The sequence below is a fragment of the Zosterops lateralis genome (assembly GCF_965231275.1).
Source record: "Zosterops lateralis genome assembly, chromosome: 2".
Lineage (NCBI taxonomy): Eukaryota > Metazoa > Chordata > Aves > Passeriformes > Zosteropidae > Zosterops > Zosterops lateralis.
The window spans coordinates 105,896,245-105,914,753 of record NC_139763.1 but is presented as its reverse complement, the minus strand read 5'-3'; the positions used below and the strand labels follow the sequence as shown (position 1 = coordinate 105,914,753).

General features: G+C 36.6%; 1 protein-coding gene across 1 annotated transcript in view; it reads right to left on the bottom strand.

Annotated features, from left to right (window-relative positions):
- EPHA6 (EPH receptor A6) overlaps positions 1 to 18,509 on the bottom strand; it is a gene marked incomplete at both ends in the record, with an annotated part of 364,185 nt that overhangs the window by 260,094 nt on the left and 85,582 nt on the right. The window contains one exon of the mRNA XM_083855628.1: positions 17,383 to 18,046. Coding sequence (XP_083711754.1) covers positions 17,383 to 18,046 — 664 coding nt within the window. The remainder of the gene's footprint in view (positions 1 to 17,382; positions 18,047 to 18,509) is intronic.

The window sequence follows — 18,509 nt, the reverse complement described above, 5'->3', positions numbered from 1 at the left end:
GCTGCTGATATATGGAGGGATGTACAGAAATATTTTGGAAAATTTTAACAACTTAAGAGTAGCAACACTGACTGCAATTTAATCTAATCCATGTGAAATTGAGAAGAAAAAAAATATAGATTTTGACTTTTCCGTTACCAACAAGGTATTTGATAAAATTCCCCCAAAGTTTAGCAAATGTACAAAAAACCACTCATTCTTCTGCCTCAAAGCATTTTAAATTTATCAATCAAGCTGGAAGCTATTTACGTGCCATTACATTTTATCAGAATTTGTTACGTTTTTCACAGCTCTGAAATTGTTCAATGTGCCTCTGTTTGCATAATGTTTCTTGGCTTTGCTGCCACCTGCAGCAAAACACAGAATGAAGGCCCAGTAAAGATATTTCTGTCCTAATTTTCATCATTCATTTCCAGTCCCTCTTCATTACCCAAAAGTACTCAAAGTTTATGAGAACGTAATAGCAAAAGGTGACTTCTAAATTAAACCAGACCTTTCAAAATGTTAAAATGCTTTGTGAATAAGAAAAAAATAAGAAGGAAAAAGAATTAATTGGGAGACTGATATGCTCATTTATTTCATTAGACCAAAAAAAACACACTTACAATCATGTAAAATTGAAACATCCATACCTACATATTTAGGCTTTTCAAAGCATCATTTCCCATTTCCAGTCTCTAAATACTAATAAATAGAATGAGGAGTTGTATTATGTGCTTAAGTTTAAGGAAGAAAATCTCAATACTTTCTTTCTTGGGTGTTTTTGTCCTCTTTTTTACAATAACAAATATAAACTTGCCATCGCTATCTTTGAATATCCAGTCCAAAACTAAAAATAAATGTTTAGGTGGATGATCTATTCAAATACTACTAATTAGAACAGATGGGAGCTACAACAATAATCTAATCCAACTGCCAGGTATGTACTTCTGAAAAACACCAATGACACACACATGTCTTTTTTACCATGAAGTCACAAGTAAAATCTTTATTAAAATAGAGGGTTTTATATCTTAAGTCCGATTGGAACAAAAATTATGATCACTAGAAATTTAAAACATGGTGCAAGCATTGGGTGGTTTTCACTGGCATGAATTAGGAAGTAAGATTTGTTTCCTCTTTCTCAAAGATCATCTGTGGCTTTCCAAGTGGAAAGCAACCAGCTTAAGAGAAAAGCAATGTATAAAGTTATCACTGAAAGGGACAACAGCCTTGAAGAGCTTCCAAAGATTTTTTTCCTCTTTTATGAAAAGTCTACTGGACTTACTGGTCATGATATAAAAAAGCTCAGAGTCTTATCAAATTCTCTTGCCTTTTTTTTTTTTTTTACTCAACTTGAATAATAACTCAATTTTTCAAGCAGCCTCGTGAGAACTGGATGCCACTTTACATCACTGTCCTAATTTACAACACAATTTGTATGAAGCAATCTTCATATTGGTCAGTTGTGTCCCCTTCAAGCAAAGCAGAGGACAAATTTCAAGTTATGGAATCTAAAATCAAAAACTCCAGTTATGAAACAAGTTCCACTCCTTAGGAAATACAAGCATCTGCTTTTTCAGCAGCAATCCCTTTATAAGCCTCTCTGTTTCAAAATCCTTCCATGAACAGGCCCCCCTCAGAAGAAAGCTCTACAAACCAAAGCCTGGAAAAGAAATACCAAAAACTGAACATATTCTAATAATTTCAGTGCTGCTGTTGATGCAGAATGAGAAGCATAAATGAAATGAGGAAGGAAAGTGGTAAAATGTTCTAAGATATTCTCCTTGTGTGCATTCTGTCATATTAGAGACTTATTTTTGACATATTTGTCTTGGCACTTAAAGTTTGCTGTGTTGCATCCCCACGTGACAGAAGATAATTTAGTTCAGCAGCTACACCTGTTCACTGACTGAGCCCATGCAGTTGCACAGTGGTTCTTGCCAGATTAATTTATCCTGTGAAACTTTTATTGAAGGGAAAAGGAAAACCTCCAGCTTCATTTAAAGGTCTTTCACAGCATCTTTTTTTTTTTTTTTTTTTTTTACTGGACACAAGAGTTGATTGACAACATTTAGTTGAATTTTTTTTTTTTTCTACACTAACCTCTGTCAAAAAGATGACTTCAAAGGACAAAAAAGAGTGAGGCCTTTGGCTGCATCCAGCATTCTGAACTGCCAAGCAAATGCCTTAGAAGTTTACAGCTTTAAAATTCTGCACAAAGAACCCAGTAGAGGTTGTGACCCTACTGGGCTCGGTACCATCCAAGTTTAAGTCAAAATATGAGATCCACGCTCCAAAGAGTTTGTGAACTCATCCTCTCCATCAAAGATAATAAAACTCTTTGGCAGCAAATCCAGATTTGGTTTCAAGCTACAATAAACAGAAACTTCAGATGATCTTCTCTTTCGTCTGGCACAATGAGCTCCTGTCAAGTGCTGAACAGCAGCAGAGCTTCAGAAATGATGAAAAGGGAAAAGAGACTAGAAAACTCAGCACTGAATATGGATTTTTCATTCTGAAAGTTCCATGATGCAAACTGAAGGGGGAGATCTGTTGCTTCAATGGAAGCACAGGCCAGGATGGGAGAGAGCAGGATTCCAATAGTGTTTTCCTGGCTGAGCCTATGGAGACCATCCCAGAAGGGGTTAATAAGTAGAGGAACTGTTGTTCCCTTGGGATCCTCATGCAGCTGCTGGCCACACCAGTGACATCCTGCTAGCACCAGACTGGCTTGGACTGGGCAGAGATGTGAGCTGGATGCTCACCTAAACTCCCCCTAAATGAATGAGTTCAGGTTTCAAAATAAACTTGAATGCACACACCCAGAATAATGGCACTTTGATCAGTGCTGGCAACCTCTAACACAGCCCTAATCCTGGCTTATGAACAAGTTCATTCCTTGACATTACAAATAAAAATTTCTATTGGGAAGAAGTGCAAGAAAAGTGAGAAATGAAAACAAAACCTGATCTCATTTCCCATAGACACAGAAAAATTACGCCTGCTTAAGAAAACAGTATTAATAATATTTAATTTACAAGAAGATAAAGACATGTAAAGTTCAAGTTTATTACTGGACAAAGACTGAAGATGTTCTGAGATTATTTCTTTTGTTCCTTTTTAAATATTAGAAAATGCAGAGCTAAGAAATGAAGAACAAAGGTGGGGTTTTTTTATCTCAGAAGTGCCACCTTTCCAAAGAGTACTGATTTTATTTTTAGGGTAGCTTCAGTTAAGAGACCTTAATAGAAAGAAACACAGCTACGGAAAACTGTATCCAGGCATCCTTCATATTTCAAAGCAAAATAGTATAGAATTAAAGAACAAAAAAATAAACCTCTTGCTTGCTACACTGTTCTTATTTTGAGTCTCACTGGGAAGAGAATGACAGATGGAAGTATAAAGTGTGTTTACTCCTGTCGGGCCTTTGATATGCAAATGGCTGTTCTGAAAGAATGAGAAATTCACTGACCAGCAGACATCCCCTCAGAAGAGGAGCATCACAACCTGAGGGAGAAGAGAGAGATAAACACTCCTCGGCAAATGCATGATGAGCACTGACTACAGCAAGCTCTGCCACAGCACTCTCCCCGGGGAATTATTATGTTTTGAAATGTAATGTCCTGACAGTATTTAAATTTAAAGAGTGAAATATCTCAGGGATGCTGCTAATAAATAAAATACATTCACTCATTTGTCCCTATTTTTAAATCTCACAAATATGTCTGCTGTAATTCTGCAGGGAAGCTAAAACAGTTTTCAAATACACTCTCAACCTGTTTTCCACATGTAAAGAAACAGTTTTGCCCCCCTTCCACCCCGCTACAGCAGTCTGGATGCAGAATGAATGCTCCAGGGCCAGAGTACAGCAGTGTAGTAACATTTCAGACCAAATAAAAACTACTATAAGACATGTAGCAAGGGTTAAACAGTAATATTTTTAAGCTGATGATTTGAACAGGGTATTAAGTAAGATTACTAAGATGGTAAAGCACAAAACAACACCATTGACCTCCGTTATGCTAAATATATTCAAACTGCACAGTCTACAGACTTTTTAAAAATATTTTTAAGGATTCATTGCATTTTCCCACTGTCACTAGCACAGGAGTCTAATGAGGGAAAAAAACTTGAAGGTTTCTTTCAAGCTATCCCTTTTTCAAGATACCTGCCACAGCTAATTGCTCACAGTAGAATTGAGATCATGCAATTCTCTCAGGCACAAATCCTTTTTGAGAAAAAGAGCTGTATTATTATTATGGCAATAGTTTTATGATGGACTTTTCTCAGGAATCACAGCCATTGTAACCATTTGTTCCTCAGTATGCCCATGGTTTGTACCTCTGCTGAAGTCCTCTTGATAAACAAAATAACCCCACAACAAACAAATAAACCCCACAAAAGGCAACAAGAAAGCACAATCTCAGTCCCTTCAGAAAGGAAAAAAAAAAAAAAAAAAAAGTAGCTGCATAAAGACCCAGGAGAATCTACGTGGAAAAGTAAAAGTGCTGATGTTCTCAAAGTTAAAGCAAAAAGATAAACACTACTTGAGTATCTTTACTCTTAGTGCCACTCACTTCTACACTAGCAGAAGAGTTTTATTGTGCCCTTGTCCTTGGTTTTCAGGTTAAATTGCTCTGCTGCTGCTATTAACACTTAGGTAAAAAGGGATAGGGTGTAGGTCTAAAGAGCCAATCAAATACCAATTACTTAAATTGCTTCCGTAGTAGTTACACTGTGGGCTCTTTTGGATGCAGGCAACTGTAAAAACTACTGAAGACAGAGATTTAGTCAAAAATCAATAGGTTGTTTTATAGCCACTGAGCCTTCAGTTCTTTCAGGTTTACCTAATTTATTCCTAAAGTGTAACAGAGTCTATAAATCAGAAACAAAGATAAGTTTTACAGCTTTCTCTTGAAGGAAAATCTTTTATCATACAATTTCTTTTCTAACTAATTGTAAATATTACTGCTCACTAGATTCCACCATCGCTTGTAATTTCTTACAAATTTTATTACTTTTATTGCTAAGAAGACTGAATGCTACTTCAGGGGAAAAGAATAAACCAAAACTAACCAACTACAACTCACAAACAACAAGAAACAAAAAAGCCCCTTTGAAAACGTGAGTATTTTGAAATGAGAGCTTTCGCACTTTGGATAAAATACTTCTTTTTAATCACAAAATTGCAGCTTTCACAAGGCATTTAAAATGCAATAGTTCCTAGATATATGCAAAAGGGTCTGTATCACATTTAGGAATCCTTGCTTGGAAACTGCAGCACCAGTAAAAAGAGATGAAAATACTGGAGAATGTTTTAAAGGTATGTTGACAATCTAAGAATTTAGGCACTGGTACAAGAGTGGTAAGATATCAAATAGTATTTCATCTGGGGATCTTTTTCTCTGAAAAAAAAATAGTGTCACACAGAAATTTATTCCAATTCAACACTTGTGGGATAAGAGCCATCTCAAGGCTGCCTTTTAAAGTGATGAGGTTAGTTTGGGATCATTAGACTAGGGCAAGGTATTTTATGAAACCATATCATTTTATCCATGAACAGCTTGCTCACATTTTTACTTTATGGTTTAAAAGACTACTACTCTCTCACAGGCTATGGTGAATAGCATGCCACCTAAAACAACAAAATATATCCACAGAGAGCAATCTGAAAATTACTTGCAGATTTTCACATTTATATTGTCATTACCTCTCTTGCAACAGGTGGATTACTGTAAAATTTATTCTCATTTAGTTGGGCCACTTCCTCCCTTAGAGGAGGAATTCAGTCTGGGCAAGATTTCTCTCCTCACAGGAGTTTGTGTTACAGCATTTTTAGAATTAAACCCATCACAAAGTTATTTCTAAGTTTAAAAATGCCACAATAATCCATTTGCATGTGTCAACCTGAACTCAGAGTAGATTTTCCTGGCAACTTTGCTTCACACATTGCACATTTACACTTAAAAAAACCAACCAATAAACAAAACCCTAAAACAAAGGACCCAACAAACTGTATGGAGAAGTACTGCATAAGTATTAAATCACAATAGTGGAGGATTATGGAGATATAAAGTTAATTACTAGATTTTTTTTTTCTCCCCTGAGTATTAACAATTACTTAAGCCAAGCACTGACTTATTTCTGGTTTGCATGACCTTAATGGAAATTAGCCACTATTTTCCTTTGGAAACAACAGACCTTTCACTCACTATCCCCAAGCTGCACCATCACCCCATCTCCAAATTAATTTAAAAAGGTCTCATCAGGATCAGAACCCAGAGCTGCTAATGATTAAAGGGCTTGATATTGAAAATTCTGACTTTAGTGTTTAGTGTTTCCATGAGCACAAATTAGCATTTATCATGTCTAACTTGAGAGAAATGCATTTATTTCACATGGCCCTGTATCACCTCACTCCTGCTATCAGATTAATCCTGATTAATAATGATTTCTTACCTCTTCTTGCGTTTTTAATTTTAAAATTGGTTATGTCAGCTGACCAGACACTATTGCAACATTTGGTGGTGGCTATGAACAGGTTGGGACACAACAGTTAATAAACAGTTTAACACATCTGTTGAGTAGAAAAGAAGGGTGAAAATTACTTTTTTTCCAGCCAGTCTGAGCCCTTGATCAAAGGAAAAATCTAAGGAAGTTCAGCAGAAGCACAGCCAGCCCCCCAGACTGACAAGGAGCCATTCAGAGATATCCACCAGTGCAAAGCACTGAAAAATCTCTGTAATGAGATTTTATCAATGTGTGGCCATTTCCTTTGGGATATTAACAATATATACAGATTCCATCATCTTCTCCCCTATAATTGTTTAGCTGGTTTTCAGTTAAACATTGTAGTTTATTTGGGAACTCTTCGCTAAATATTTAGATTTTCATCAATTACTAGAAAGTTTCAAACATGAAATTTGATTTCAAACTTTTAGTTACTGGATCAAGTTAAAAAAAACCCAATGTAGCTCACATAACACAAATATAGGTGAAACACTTAAAGAAAAAAAATCCACAAAAACCAAAACAAACACGAATGCCTCAAAACCCCAAATACTAACTCCTTGTGGTTAGAATCTGATTTTCTGACAAAAGTTAAGCATTTTGCATGACTGCAGTAAGAAAAAAAATCCAATATATCCAAAAGCCTCGTAAAATGAAGTTTTAAATTTTCTACAGTGCAAAAAAATTATTATAAATTTTTAATACAATATCAGTTTATTTAGTGTTTTGTAAGAAAAGAATATAGAAAGAAAAAAAATTCTTATTTATGTAAATTTTCCTCCAGAACTTTCTTCTGAAGAGAATTCAGGTCTTTATTAAGTATTGAAAAAGACTTTTTGCAGAATGAAATTCCTTCACACAATTTCTCTTACTAACATGATTTAACATAATCTGCTAATTGCAGTAACTGTGTATATAATATTACACAATTGAGATAAGTAGGCAAAATGGTAATATTTCCTAGTTTGCCAAGAGAAATACACACAGAAATAATTACATGTATTATAAATTTACTGCATGTCAAAGAATCCCTATTCAGATCTTGAAAAGAAAAAAGTATATTTCCTCATAATCTGAGATTTGCCTTTCCTGGTATCCAAATGCTACAAACCAACCCTGTCTCCAGGAATCCCCTTCGGACTCTCCCCAGGGTCTTTACCACCTCCTGACTTTTTACCTTCTTTTATTTTTGCCATTAAATGTGGTGGAAAATTTCTGCCTTAAAGTAAAGAAAATACTTTTACAGCTTTTATTCCATTCTCTCACCTCCCAACGATGCCACATTAATTCCCCCTATCCTTATGAAGGCATCTTGAACATACACATGTGTAATTATTAAATGACATCTAAAAATGGTGGGTTTTCAAATATTGATTAAAAATAATTGCAAGAAAAACTGCAACAGGAAAATATGATGAGGAATATTACCACGAGCATGACCTATAAATATTCACCAAGTGAAATATGTACTTCAGGACACTGAAATATTCATAAAATTTGGGAAGGTTCTTGCTTGCCTCAATTTCTTTCTGAACTAGCATTACACACAGATACTGGTATGTAAAAATCTTCACATATTGAAATAACTCTTTAATATGATTTCTCAGTTCTTCCATCTCGATGGCTCAGTTTCTCCTTGAAGACTGGTTTACAGTAAAATTGAAATCTACATTTTGATTCTGCATAAAAGATAGACTGCTATTAAATTCACTGTTCCACAGGGACTTTATTAGGGCTGCCTCTGAACTGTGCATCATTTTAATTAGAATTAACACTTTCATCTTGTTTATGAATATATGTAAGATAAGCTTTGAAATATTTAACATCTGGGAATACAGTCAAGCTGTCACAGCAAAATTAAGACATTTCACATCCATAACGATTATTATATAATAGCCAGATACCAAATAACTAAACATTCATTGTTAGCATTTGGAGTATAATCTCTCTATGCATACATTTCCATGTCCTTTGGGAATTTATTCATGCTTTGATCAGTATCCCTTTGAAGCAAGTTTTCTTTAAAGAGAGACATTTCAAGTGCAGTCCTTGACTGTGTTAGATGTTTCCCTGGTAGGTACCAGACCTGTTTTACATAATTTATTCTGCTGTTAGCACACATATCCCTAGATAGACAGCTGAACAGCACAAGCTCGCTGCAGCAGGTTGGTGTCCAAGGATCACCTTCCTTGCTGGGATATTTACTCTGCAGGATAGAAGGATTCATAGAAATGCCTGCTCAATAGGCCACCATCTCCAGGTCAGCAACCTCAGTAAAATCAAGGTTTCTCCCAGCAGAATATTCTCCTGGGATCTGCTGGGACTCCTGAAGGTAAAATTAAGGGGGCTGGAAGCAAATCCAAACAAAAAAAATCCCACAAAACCCTTCAAGAGAGAACTCTCAGCACATCTACTGAAATACTATGGGACTGTGAGACATGTGAAACAGTACATCTTTGTTAATTTAGATCTAGAGTTTCCTTTTCAGAGTTTGGCATCCAAAGCTAAGGTAACTGACATTTTGGAGTTCCAGTTACTGATCCTCCCTTCCTGCCAAGAGCCCTGCAAGAGTCTTCCAACAGCAGTGCGGCTCCAAAGCCAATCCATCTTCATGAATTCTCCTGAAACTACGGAGGATGGAAAAAACCTCTAAGCAGGGCCTCCCCTTTCACAGGAATTTCTTTTTCCTTTCCCTTTTCTCTTATACAAAAATGTCACTCATACATTTTGTCATTAACAATACTCTGCCTTTGCCATCCAATTTTTTTTTTTCCCATTTAGCAAGAGAACTTAAGATTGTGAGTAGCTGCCAAACTGCTTTACCCAAATAAAACCCCTCACACAACACAAATTTTGGTTGGTGCAGTTTCTGAGAACCTTTTGAATACCACTGTCCATAAAATTGAAGTTATTCTGTGACACAGAATGACCTTATAGTCTACATCAGTTTTTCTAAGACAACTGATACTAACTTTTTTATATTATTCTCCACTTTAAGGTTTAGGAAAAAAAGGCAAAGTGTTGGCTAAAGGAAATTATGTCTCATTTGCAATATTACTGAGACTTGCAAAAAGCAAATATAGTTCAAGTTTTCAAACACCCACACACGTTCTTTTGTGTTCAAGACAAACCTCCTCAGAAATCTCTCTGTGCGTTCACTCCTGCTTGTGATTCCTAAGCCACGCCAGCGAAAACCTCTTATTGATCACTTTTGAAATTATATTTCTCAGCACAAATGCTTTAATAATTGACTGAATAAAATGATGCTAAAACCTCGACAGGAACAGTTTCATTACAGAACATGTTTTATGGTTTATTTGTGAACGTGTTACTGATTAATAATCTGCCTCAGAGGAAGTACTAGTGATTATCTTCAGATTTTGGACCTCCACTTTATGAGTTCTCAAAGGGAACATAATCTATATGGAAATAATTACAATATTCTAAAATGTTTCAATTATTTCAAAGCATAAATTTAAGTGCTTTTGCTCAGAAGCCCGGGGGGGGGGGGGGGGGGAAATAAATCGACAAAAACAAAACATCTAATTCCCAGATTTTGAGAATTTCTGAGCCATTATATCACATATATTATAATCTGTAATATATATTATGTAATTAGAATTACATATATTCTACAATTTTAGTCCAATTTCTCATCATTATTGAAAAAATCCACAATTGACTGTAGTGTAAAAACTTGGAAACTTTCACTGACCACTATGACTAATTTTTTTTTCTCTTAGCTTATGTTTGTTTTTCAGGGCTCCAACAGGAATAACAACAATTCTAGAAACTGAATCTTCAAAGACAAATACATCAAGCTCTTATTATGCCAGAACTGTTATTCTACTGTAAGAAATGGCCACAGAAATCCTTAAAACACAACTGTGCTGTGCACACAGTTGTGTTCCTTTGGTGGCCAAGGTTTGTCACAGCCTCCTTGCAAAGGATTTCTCTTTCACAACTTTTAACAAATTCCACGAGTAGCACAAGGCATTTTGTATTCCACAAGTGTTATCAGGGCTCTATAAGTGAAGCATTACGGTTTTACTCTCCCCCATTTACTGGTCACACAGGACCTCTTTCCAAACCGAGAAAGATGTACATTTTCAGCACATTGAGAAAACCCACATGCTGAGGATCTACTCAGCCATAAAAAACCCCACCACACTTCTCTTCCAGCTGCAGGAAGACCTCCTCAGCTGCAGGAAGATGCAAGCAACCAACACTGAAATTTTACATCCACCAAATACAGCAGACAAAGGCTTTCACTCAACCCAAACTTGTCCCCATTCAATATATTTGATTGCTGAAACAGTGGAGGCTGATCATGTGCAAAGTGCAATGAACTTTTCCAAGGCAAATTAATGTGAAATGTTTGAGCTGAAGCTTGAGCTACCGATTCGCAGAAGAAGGGAAAAAAAAAATAACATGGCAAGCAAGGAAAAGGTGCTTTACCCAAGAATGGAAGCCACAGTTTCTGACAGTCTCTAGGATGTGACACACATTTTGAGGACAAATCCTGTGACAGTGAGGGACACAGGACAACAACACAGAGTTGGTGCATTACTGCTTCCATTCCTGCCACACTACAGCATCCAAGCTGTCAGTCTTTCTGCTTTTTGGCAACACAGGAGAAACTTCAAGTGAAAAAATAACAAACAGTTTTACAATGTACTTAGTCTGTATACAGTTGAACATATCTACAGATACACTTGTATTTATATTTTCTGTAAAAGTTAAAACTGCTTATTCCTATTAGTATCACAATTTTTCCATGTGGCCATCACAGCAGTGCACTTCATTCAGCAGAGCAAGAGCAAGTAACTAATTTACTGAAGGCTGCTGCTAATGTCAAATCAAGCAGCTCTGTTCCCCAGTCACACAAGAACAGCAAAATCAATCCCTGCAGTCCCTTGGACAATTTTTGTCTACTGTTTATCAAGGATAGCTGGTAGGATCAATATCCAGCAATATTCACTAACACAAAACCTGAGGCAAGACACATTTGAGTTACCAGCATTCTTTTGTTGCTAAAGTTTCATGTCTATGTGTACAAACAGAAAATATTGAAGTTTTTCAGCTTGAAAACTCACTACTTAACCTCACCTGGCTTCCTTGTTCTGCTATCAAGGAAGGTTTCTATTCAATGCACATTTCAGTATCAGAGTGAAAAACAGCAATTTCCAACATTAATTCAGCTTGCAAACAATAAGTTTTCTATTTATGCATAATTCATTTAGGCACAGTAACAAAATCAAGGCTTTGAATTTTTACAGAGAAATATTCTGGAAACCAGGTTACAGTGGCTATTGTGAGGTTCTTTATTTGCTCAAAATAATGCAAGTATACCATGACAAGAATGTGTAAACAACTTTAGTTCATTTACTATCACTGGAGTTTCCTTATTATGTAAACTCAAATGTAAAGGTGTTTTATTGTCCTTTAAATCCTTACTTCTGAAGCAGCATCCCTTTTCAGCTGTTTTATCAGACTTTTTGTGTTACAATTTATCCAGGTGAACAATATGCAGATGACTGGAGATTAAGTAAAAAGGATTGGCTGTGAGCTACAATGTGAGTTTATACAGCACTGAGATTTTGCTGGATGTTAACTCACATTAAAGACAGGAGCCCCTAGTTACTTAATTCCTACCACTTTGTTGCACTAAAAAAACCCCAAAACCAAAAGACAACCCCCCCCACCCCCACCCCCCCAAAAAAATCAAAACCAGTAACTAACTTGAAAATCCACATTTTTAAGGCTCTGAAAAGATGCAAAAAAATGCTACAATTTAAAAAAAATCCAAACAAATGAAAACACAACAAATTAACCCCAAATCAGAAACAGCCATCAAAACAACCTAAAAGGTTTGAAAAAAAGGCAAAATTTCTGAATACAGCCAAGTCAGGTACAACTCACTAAAAACCCATCCTTTTGACAGTAAGTGATATCCCATCCATACTACAGTTCACCATCCCTCATTTACCTATTTCAGCCAGGCAACAATGTTATTTTTAATTCATGCTAATTGCAAGCCGTAAGGACAAAATGGTTTTTGTTGTGCTAGTGGAAAATGTACAAATGAAAGAGAGCTACAGCCTGAAATAGCTTGCCACATGACCTGCCATTTAGAAATTAAAACCAGGATATAGGAACATAAAAGTGCTGCCAGTAGCATCTGCAATGTCCCCTCAGAACACAGAGTAATTTAAATTTTCACCTACTGTAAATACTCTTTTTTCTAATGTGTACAGGCCTTGAGTTCAGAGTTTTTCCTTATGCCAGCAGCTAGTGGTTAAATATACTCAGAAGCTTTGAACAGGTCACTGTCAATTACTTTTCTATACTCTTACCTACAGATTTGCTATTATCCACAACTTCCTCCCCCTCCCTGTCCTTGTTCTTGCATTGTACTAAAAGCATCTATTCAGCAGTTCCACCTAAGAACTGAATCTGAATTGAAAAATCACAATTCAACTTTATCTGTATTCAGACTTGGAAGTTAAAAATCTGTGTTGAGTTTCACAGATGTTGTGCAGCCCTACACAGGCTAAAGAGGAGGTTTTTAGAGTGAAAAATATGTATCACCAACAACCACAAAAGTTTCAACTACTACCATTGAAATGGTGAAATATAAATGTCTACAGACACATAAATTATGTAAAATAAACCATCATTGCTTAAGTACAGGAAAAAAGGGTAAAGCCCTTTCAGAGAAGTCACAAAGTTAAGAATCTGTTAAAAATTTCACTAAACATATGGCTGTTTACTAGAAAAAAAATGCAATTATTTAGTTTCTTAATTAACCAGTAAGTCAGATACAAGTGAAAAAACCAACTAATTAAAAGACAACTACTTAAATTATCTCTATGAGAGCTCAAAGCAGAGAGGATTGTGATTGCCCCATTTTGCAACAGAGACAAAAGTCAATGGATTCTCTTAGTCCTCCGCTCATTCAGCCTCTTTGACAAACTCCTGTCTCTGGCTGACAAGAAAGAGAAATTTAAGTTTTTACACCCTGTACTTTAGGGATCTATTCCAGCACACGTAAACATCCCAGCTCTGCTGCGGAAGGACCCAGGTGGAAAGGTTTTCCCTTAAAAAGATAGTCTGTAGCCATCAAAAATTTTCTATTTAATCTCATTTTGTCTCTTTTTTTTGTAGCCAAAAACCTTCCTATGCTTTTCCTTTAAAGATGCTTCCTATACTGCCTGGTAAGGATTTGATCTCATGAGCAAATAAACCCCAAAGAAGAAAACCCCAAAGGAACATTACACAATTCTGTATCTGTAACTCTGAAACTTGTGGTACCAAAGTACTTTATTCCCCCTTTTCCTGTTTTGATGCCAGCACACAGGTAACTAAAGCATGACTGTAACATGAACTGCTTGCTTTCCCAATAACAAAGCCATACTACAGGTAAATATATGAGTGGATTAGTTAATACTTGAAAAGTCAGAGTAGTTTCCTGTTGGATCAGATGGAAGGGTGGAAGAACATGAAGATCACCTTCCAAAGCAGAAATTCTAACACTGTAACATTACCACAAATTCAAGTAATGAATAATGGAAAGAAGTGTTTGTTCAGTTAAAAACTCCATGTGTTCAGGCATTAGTATCCCTGGGAAGTGTTGTTCAGTCAACTCAAGGTCAGAGAATTTGAATTTTACATTTTCACTTCTTACTTTATTTGTCTCAATTAAAATAAACCAGGTGAGTCTGTCAGTGCCTGTTGTTTTACATTTTTAACACTCAGCATTGCTTCAACTATACAAAATATACTCCACTTTGGAAGTGGCAGCTTCCTAAGAATATTCCTCAAGAAGCACCTACTTTTTATGGCTGGTGAAATACACTTTTGCACTGTGTTTGATTGGTTAGGACTAAAGGAAAATCTGAAATTACTATAATAATTAGTATTTGCCATATATAATTGAATTTTTCTTCGCAATTAATTCCTAACCTTGAGTAGTTCAGATAACTTTTGGTAAATCATTAAAAAGTCAAACTTCAGTTAACAGTCATCCAATTATTTCTGTATCGCGCCCAAACAGAACTGAAACATTATGATTTAAGTTTTTAAAAGTTCCTTGTCATGACTGTTCCTGTGTAAAAAAAACCCACTACAAAGTCCTGATATGAGCTGTATATATTATATATTTGTTAAATTTAGCACAACTTGTATCTTGAGCTGACACTCAGAGAACACAGAGTCTTGAACATGCCACTTTTAATTGTCGTTTACCAGAATCCTGTGCAGCATCTCTTGCTTCTAGGCCGCAACTTGGTAATGGGGCTGGTGTCAATGAATTAGCAAAGCCAGCAGTTCATACCAGAGCCATTTCTGATCAGCATTGCCAAATTACTGCTTCTAATTTATTCATTATGCCTAAAGATACTGAAGAACATGTGAATGATGCTGCTGTTTCAGGATTTTGAGGGGAAAATCTTGAAAAGTTGATTCAAATCAAAGACTGAGAGATGGTTTATGTAATAAATTTAGAGAGGATTGGTATATTCCAGGTCACCCCATTAAAAATGTACAGAACACACAAATCCTACAGTCAATGCCACTTCCCACCCCCCACCCCCCCCGCCCCGAATGATTTCAGAAAAGGAAGACAGACCCAAATTAGTGAAAAATTCCTTACTGAATGTCTCTGAGCTAACTAGAAATATTTGAGTATATATTTAACAGGTAGAGATATTATAATCCACTTGGGAATTCTTTTCAGACACTTTGGCTCTGAAATGATGATATTAAAAGAAAATACAATGGACAGGGAATACTACGAGATGCATAAAGAGATGCATAAATCTGACATATATTGGAATAATTGAAATGTTGACAGTTAGGAAAGCAGGTAAGTGAGATTAAGGCAGCTGCAAATAACCTATGATTTTTTAACAGCAGTAGTAAAACTGATCAAAGACTGTTGTTATTCCCATTCTTGCTGCTTTGCAAAACAATGAGCAATGACAAAGGCAGAATATCCTTCCTTATGCCGCTTAGTATTTTGTGATAGAGATCCTGTACCTCCACAAATAACAAAATAGAAAGTTATTTTATTCTTTAAATTCTGTGACAGAAGCCACATTTGCCGCAAAGTGCTTATTCCCTACTGAGCCACAGGCTGAGGTTTAAAAAGTTTGACATCATTTCTAAGTAGAAAAAATATCCAACTAATAGTAAGCCATTGCCCACCACTCTATTTGTCAGAACAGACTTCAAAATGCAAAATTATTATTTTAACTGTTATTTCCATGCAGAAGAAAGAAATGGTTCTCCCCTGAGTATGTCACAGATTATGCCCACACAAAACATTGACAGAATGGTGCAAAATACTTTCAAGACAGATTTGCAACTCCAGCAGGGGAATGGGAGGGACAAAAGGGCTTTGTATTGGGGTTTAGGAAAAGAACCCAAAAGACATGAAAATTTTATAAACATATCTCACCTCTTATCAGGCTAGGCAGAATAGAGTGGCTACTACTTTTCCCCCACCATGCCCCCAGGTCTCTGCTTCTCCAAAAAGCATCTCAGTGTAAATCTTTAAAAGTTTCACCTCAGAGAGTTATTAATATTTAGATATATTTTTATTTCATGCATATTAAAGAGTTTGCTCAGGATTTACTAACAAGCAACAACTCTTAAACTCTGAATTTTTCATTCATGTCTCAGCCAAGAAGCAACGTCTCAAAATAGAACATTATGGCTGTCTGAAAAATGTCTATCAACACACATCTCATGGTTCAGTTCACAACACTCAAGAGCCACACTGAAAAAATCCCAATGAACAAATGCTTTCCCAGCTGTCCAAATATGCATCTTCACCACCAGCTCTGGCACAAATGTCACCACTCTGAACAGGAACCCTTCCACTCATGGTTTACACACTGCAGAGTGGGAACTACTGGAATTAAATTGTGCTCTTTAGTTACAAGAGCATCTCATGCAGTTGGGCTTGCCTTGGGCATGACATTCACAAAGCAATGCAAGACAAATGTACTCTGAAAAACTTCCAGGGGAAAAATAGCACAAATATTTAGATTCACTGTAGAAGATTAAATGGACAACATCAACCTATGAAAATTATTTCAAAACATGTGGAAGCTCTGTTAGATTAGAAATCTCTAAAGTTGTAATTTGTAATTCTTGGGGCAAAGAGATAAGAATATGCAAAAACTCGTGGCTTTGGGTACTCCATTTCACTTTGAAGGTCCTGTTCAGCAGATCAACTGGCCAATTGAATGGCCTGTGGAGTCGATGTACTGCAGAAAACATTCCTGGTAGATTTTGGCTGCTGGCTATATTGCTCATGTACAGATCTAGTGTATGACTCACATAATGGACAGGAATTCATTCAGCATTAAAGTTTCAGAGAAAATCCTTATCCCATTAAGAGAGAAACCTTTTGACCTTATGTACAGAATTATGCTGGCTTCCAATAATGACATTGTCAACATTGTATCTTTGCAATGAGCGTATTTTGATAATTAACGCCAGCAAGATCAGACAACAAAGTGAATTTCATTTTCTGATTAAAGTGCATAGTGCTTTTAATGCTCTCCATTATCCAAGGCTGCTGTGCAGCTTGCCTAACACCATCCAATCTGAGGAATTCTTGAGCAAAATAGCACAGTCATTTTTGTAAAGGATGGGTATAGACTCTCTCTCCCCCTTTTTGCAACAAAGCCAATATTGAATCACAGCAGACAGTCTTAGCAGCCACTGAGATATCATTGTTCACAACCATTACTACAGAAAAAAGCACCTTATTCTCAAGTCATTTTGAAACTATTATGGACAGTGGAAGAGAATATGACAGTATATGACTTATCTTGAATTATTTTTTAAAAAAAGAAAAATCAAACAACGTTTTCTTACCATGGCAGGAACCATCCAGTTCTTCATACCCCACACTGCAGATGCACCGTCCCAGAGGCACCAGCCAATCCCCATCTGCCCCACAATACAATTTTGGGGTGTCCCGTTCCTCAGCGCTCTTCACGCAGGAGCCCCGCACTTCCACCAGCGAGGAAGAATCCACCCTGGGAATGGTGTCAGGAAACATGGCCAAGTTACGGACCGTGAAAGGGCACTTCTTGTAATAGACACGGACTGACACCAAAGCAATGCACGCTCCAATGTCCTGGAAAGCAAGATAAAATCCCTTCTTGTTGATGGGCCCAACTTCACGGACCTCCGTGTTGAGCTTGAGGATGCGGTCGCCCAAGTCCATCTGGGTGAAGCTCTCGTCAGCAGCTATGGTATCAATTTTGGTGTACTGGCTTGGCTTGAACTTTACTCCATGAGGCTCATCTGACTCCACATAGTAGAGATTGAAGGTTTCCTTGCAGGTGCCCAGCACCCAGGGAATGCTGTTGCAGTCCCTCAGGGTGAACTTCATCTCCACGTAGATTTTCTGCGCGGCGTCGCGGGAGACCCAGTTGGTTTGCAGCCAGTTGTTCTGGTTGGGCTCCATCACGTTGCACACCTGGTAAGTGTGAATGGGACGGTTGTGTTCATCCATCTCAGTTATGGCATCCCACTGGAAAGAAAATAAAAGTGTTGGAAAACCCAGAAAAATACGTATTATGCATACACACACACACACGTGAACCCCATGTATATGCACCTATGGCTTAATTATGAAAAATTACTTGAAGTTTAGTGGAAAAGCAGTAGTTAAAAGGAGATAACTACAGAACACCACACAAGTTTGATTTCAGAAACTCCAGAAATGCTTCAATTAAATAAAACATTAAAAAATGACTGGGGCCTAGCAAAGAAGGAAATACAGGCCATGTTTATATTTATATATATATATATCTTCATATTCACTTTGTATCAAAGGCTCACTGAAAGCTTATTATATAGTCTGCTACTCCAAAAAGTTACCAACATCCTGAAAATAGCTTCAATATAACTGAATCAATTTTCTGCTGAGCAGTCGTAATATCAATGTAGCACCAGAGAGATTTTATCAAAACACAGAACTATTTATAGTTCTG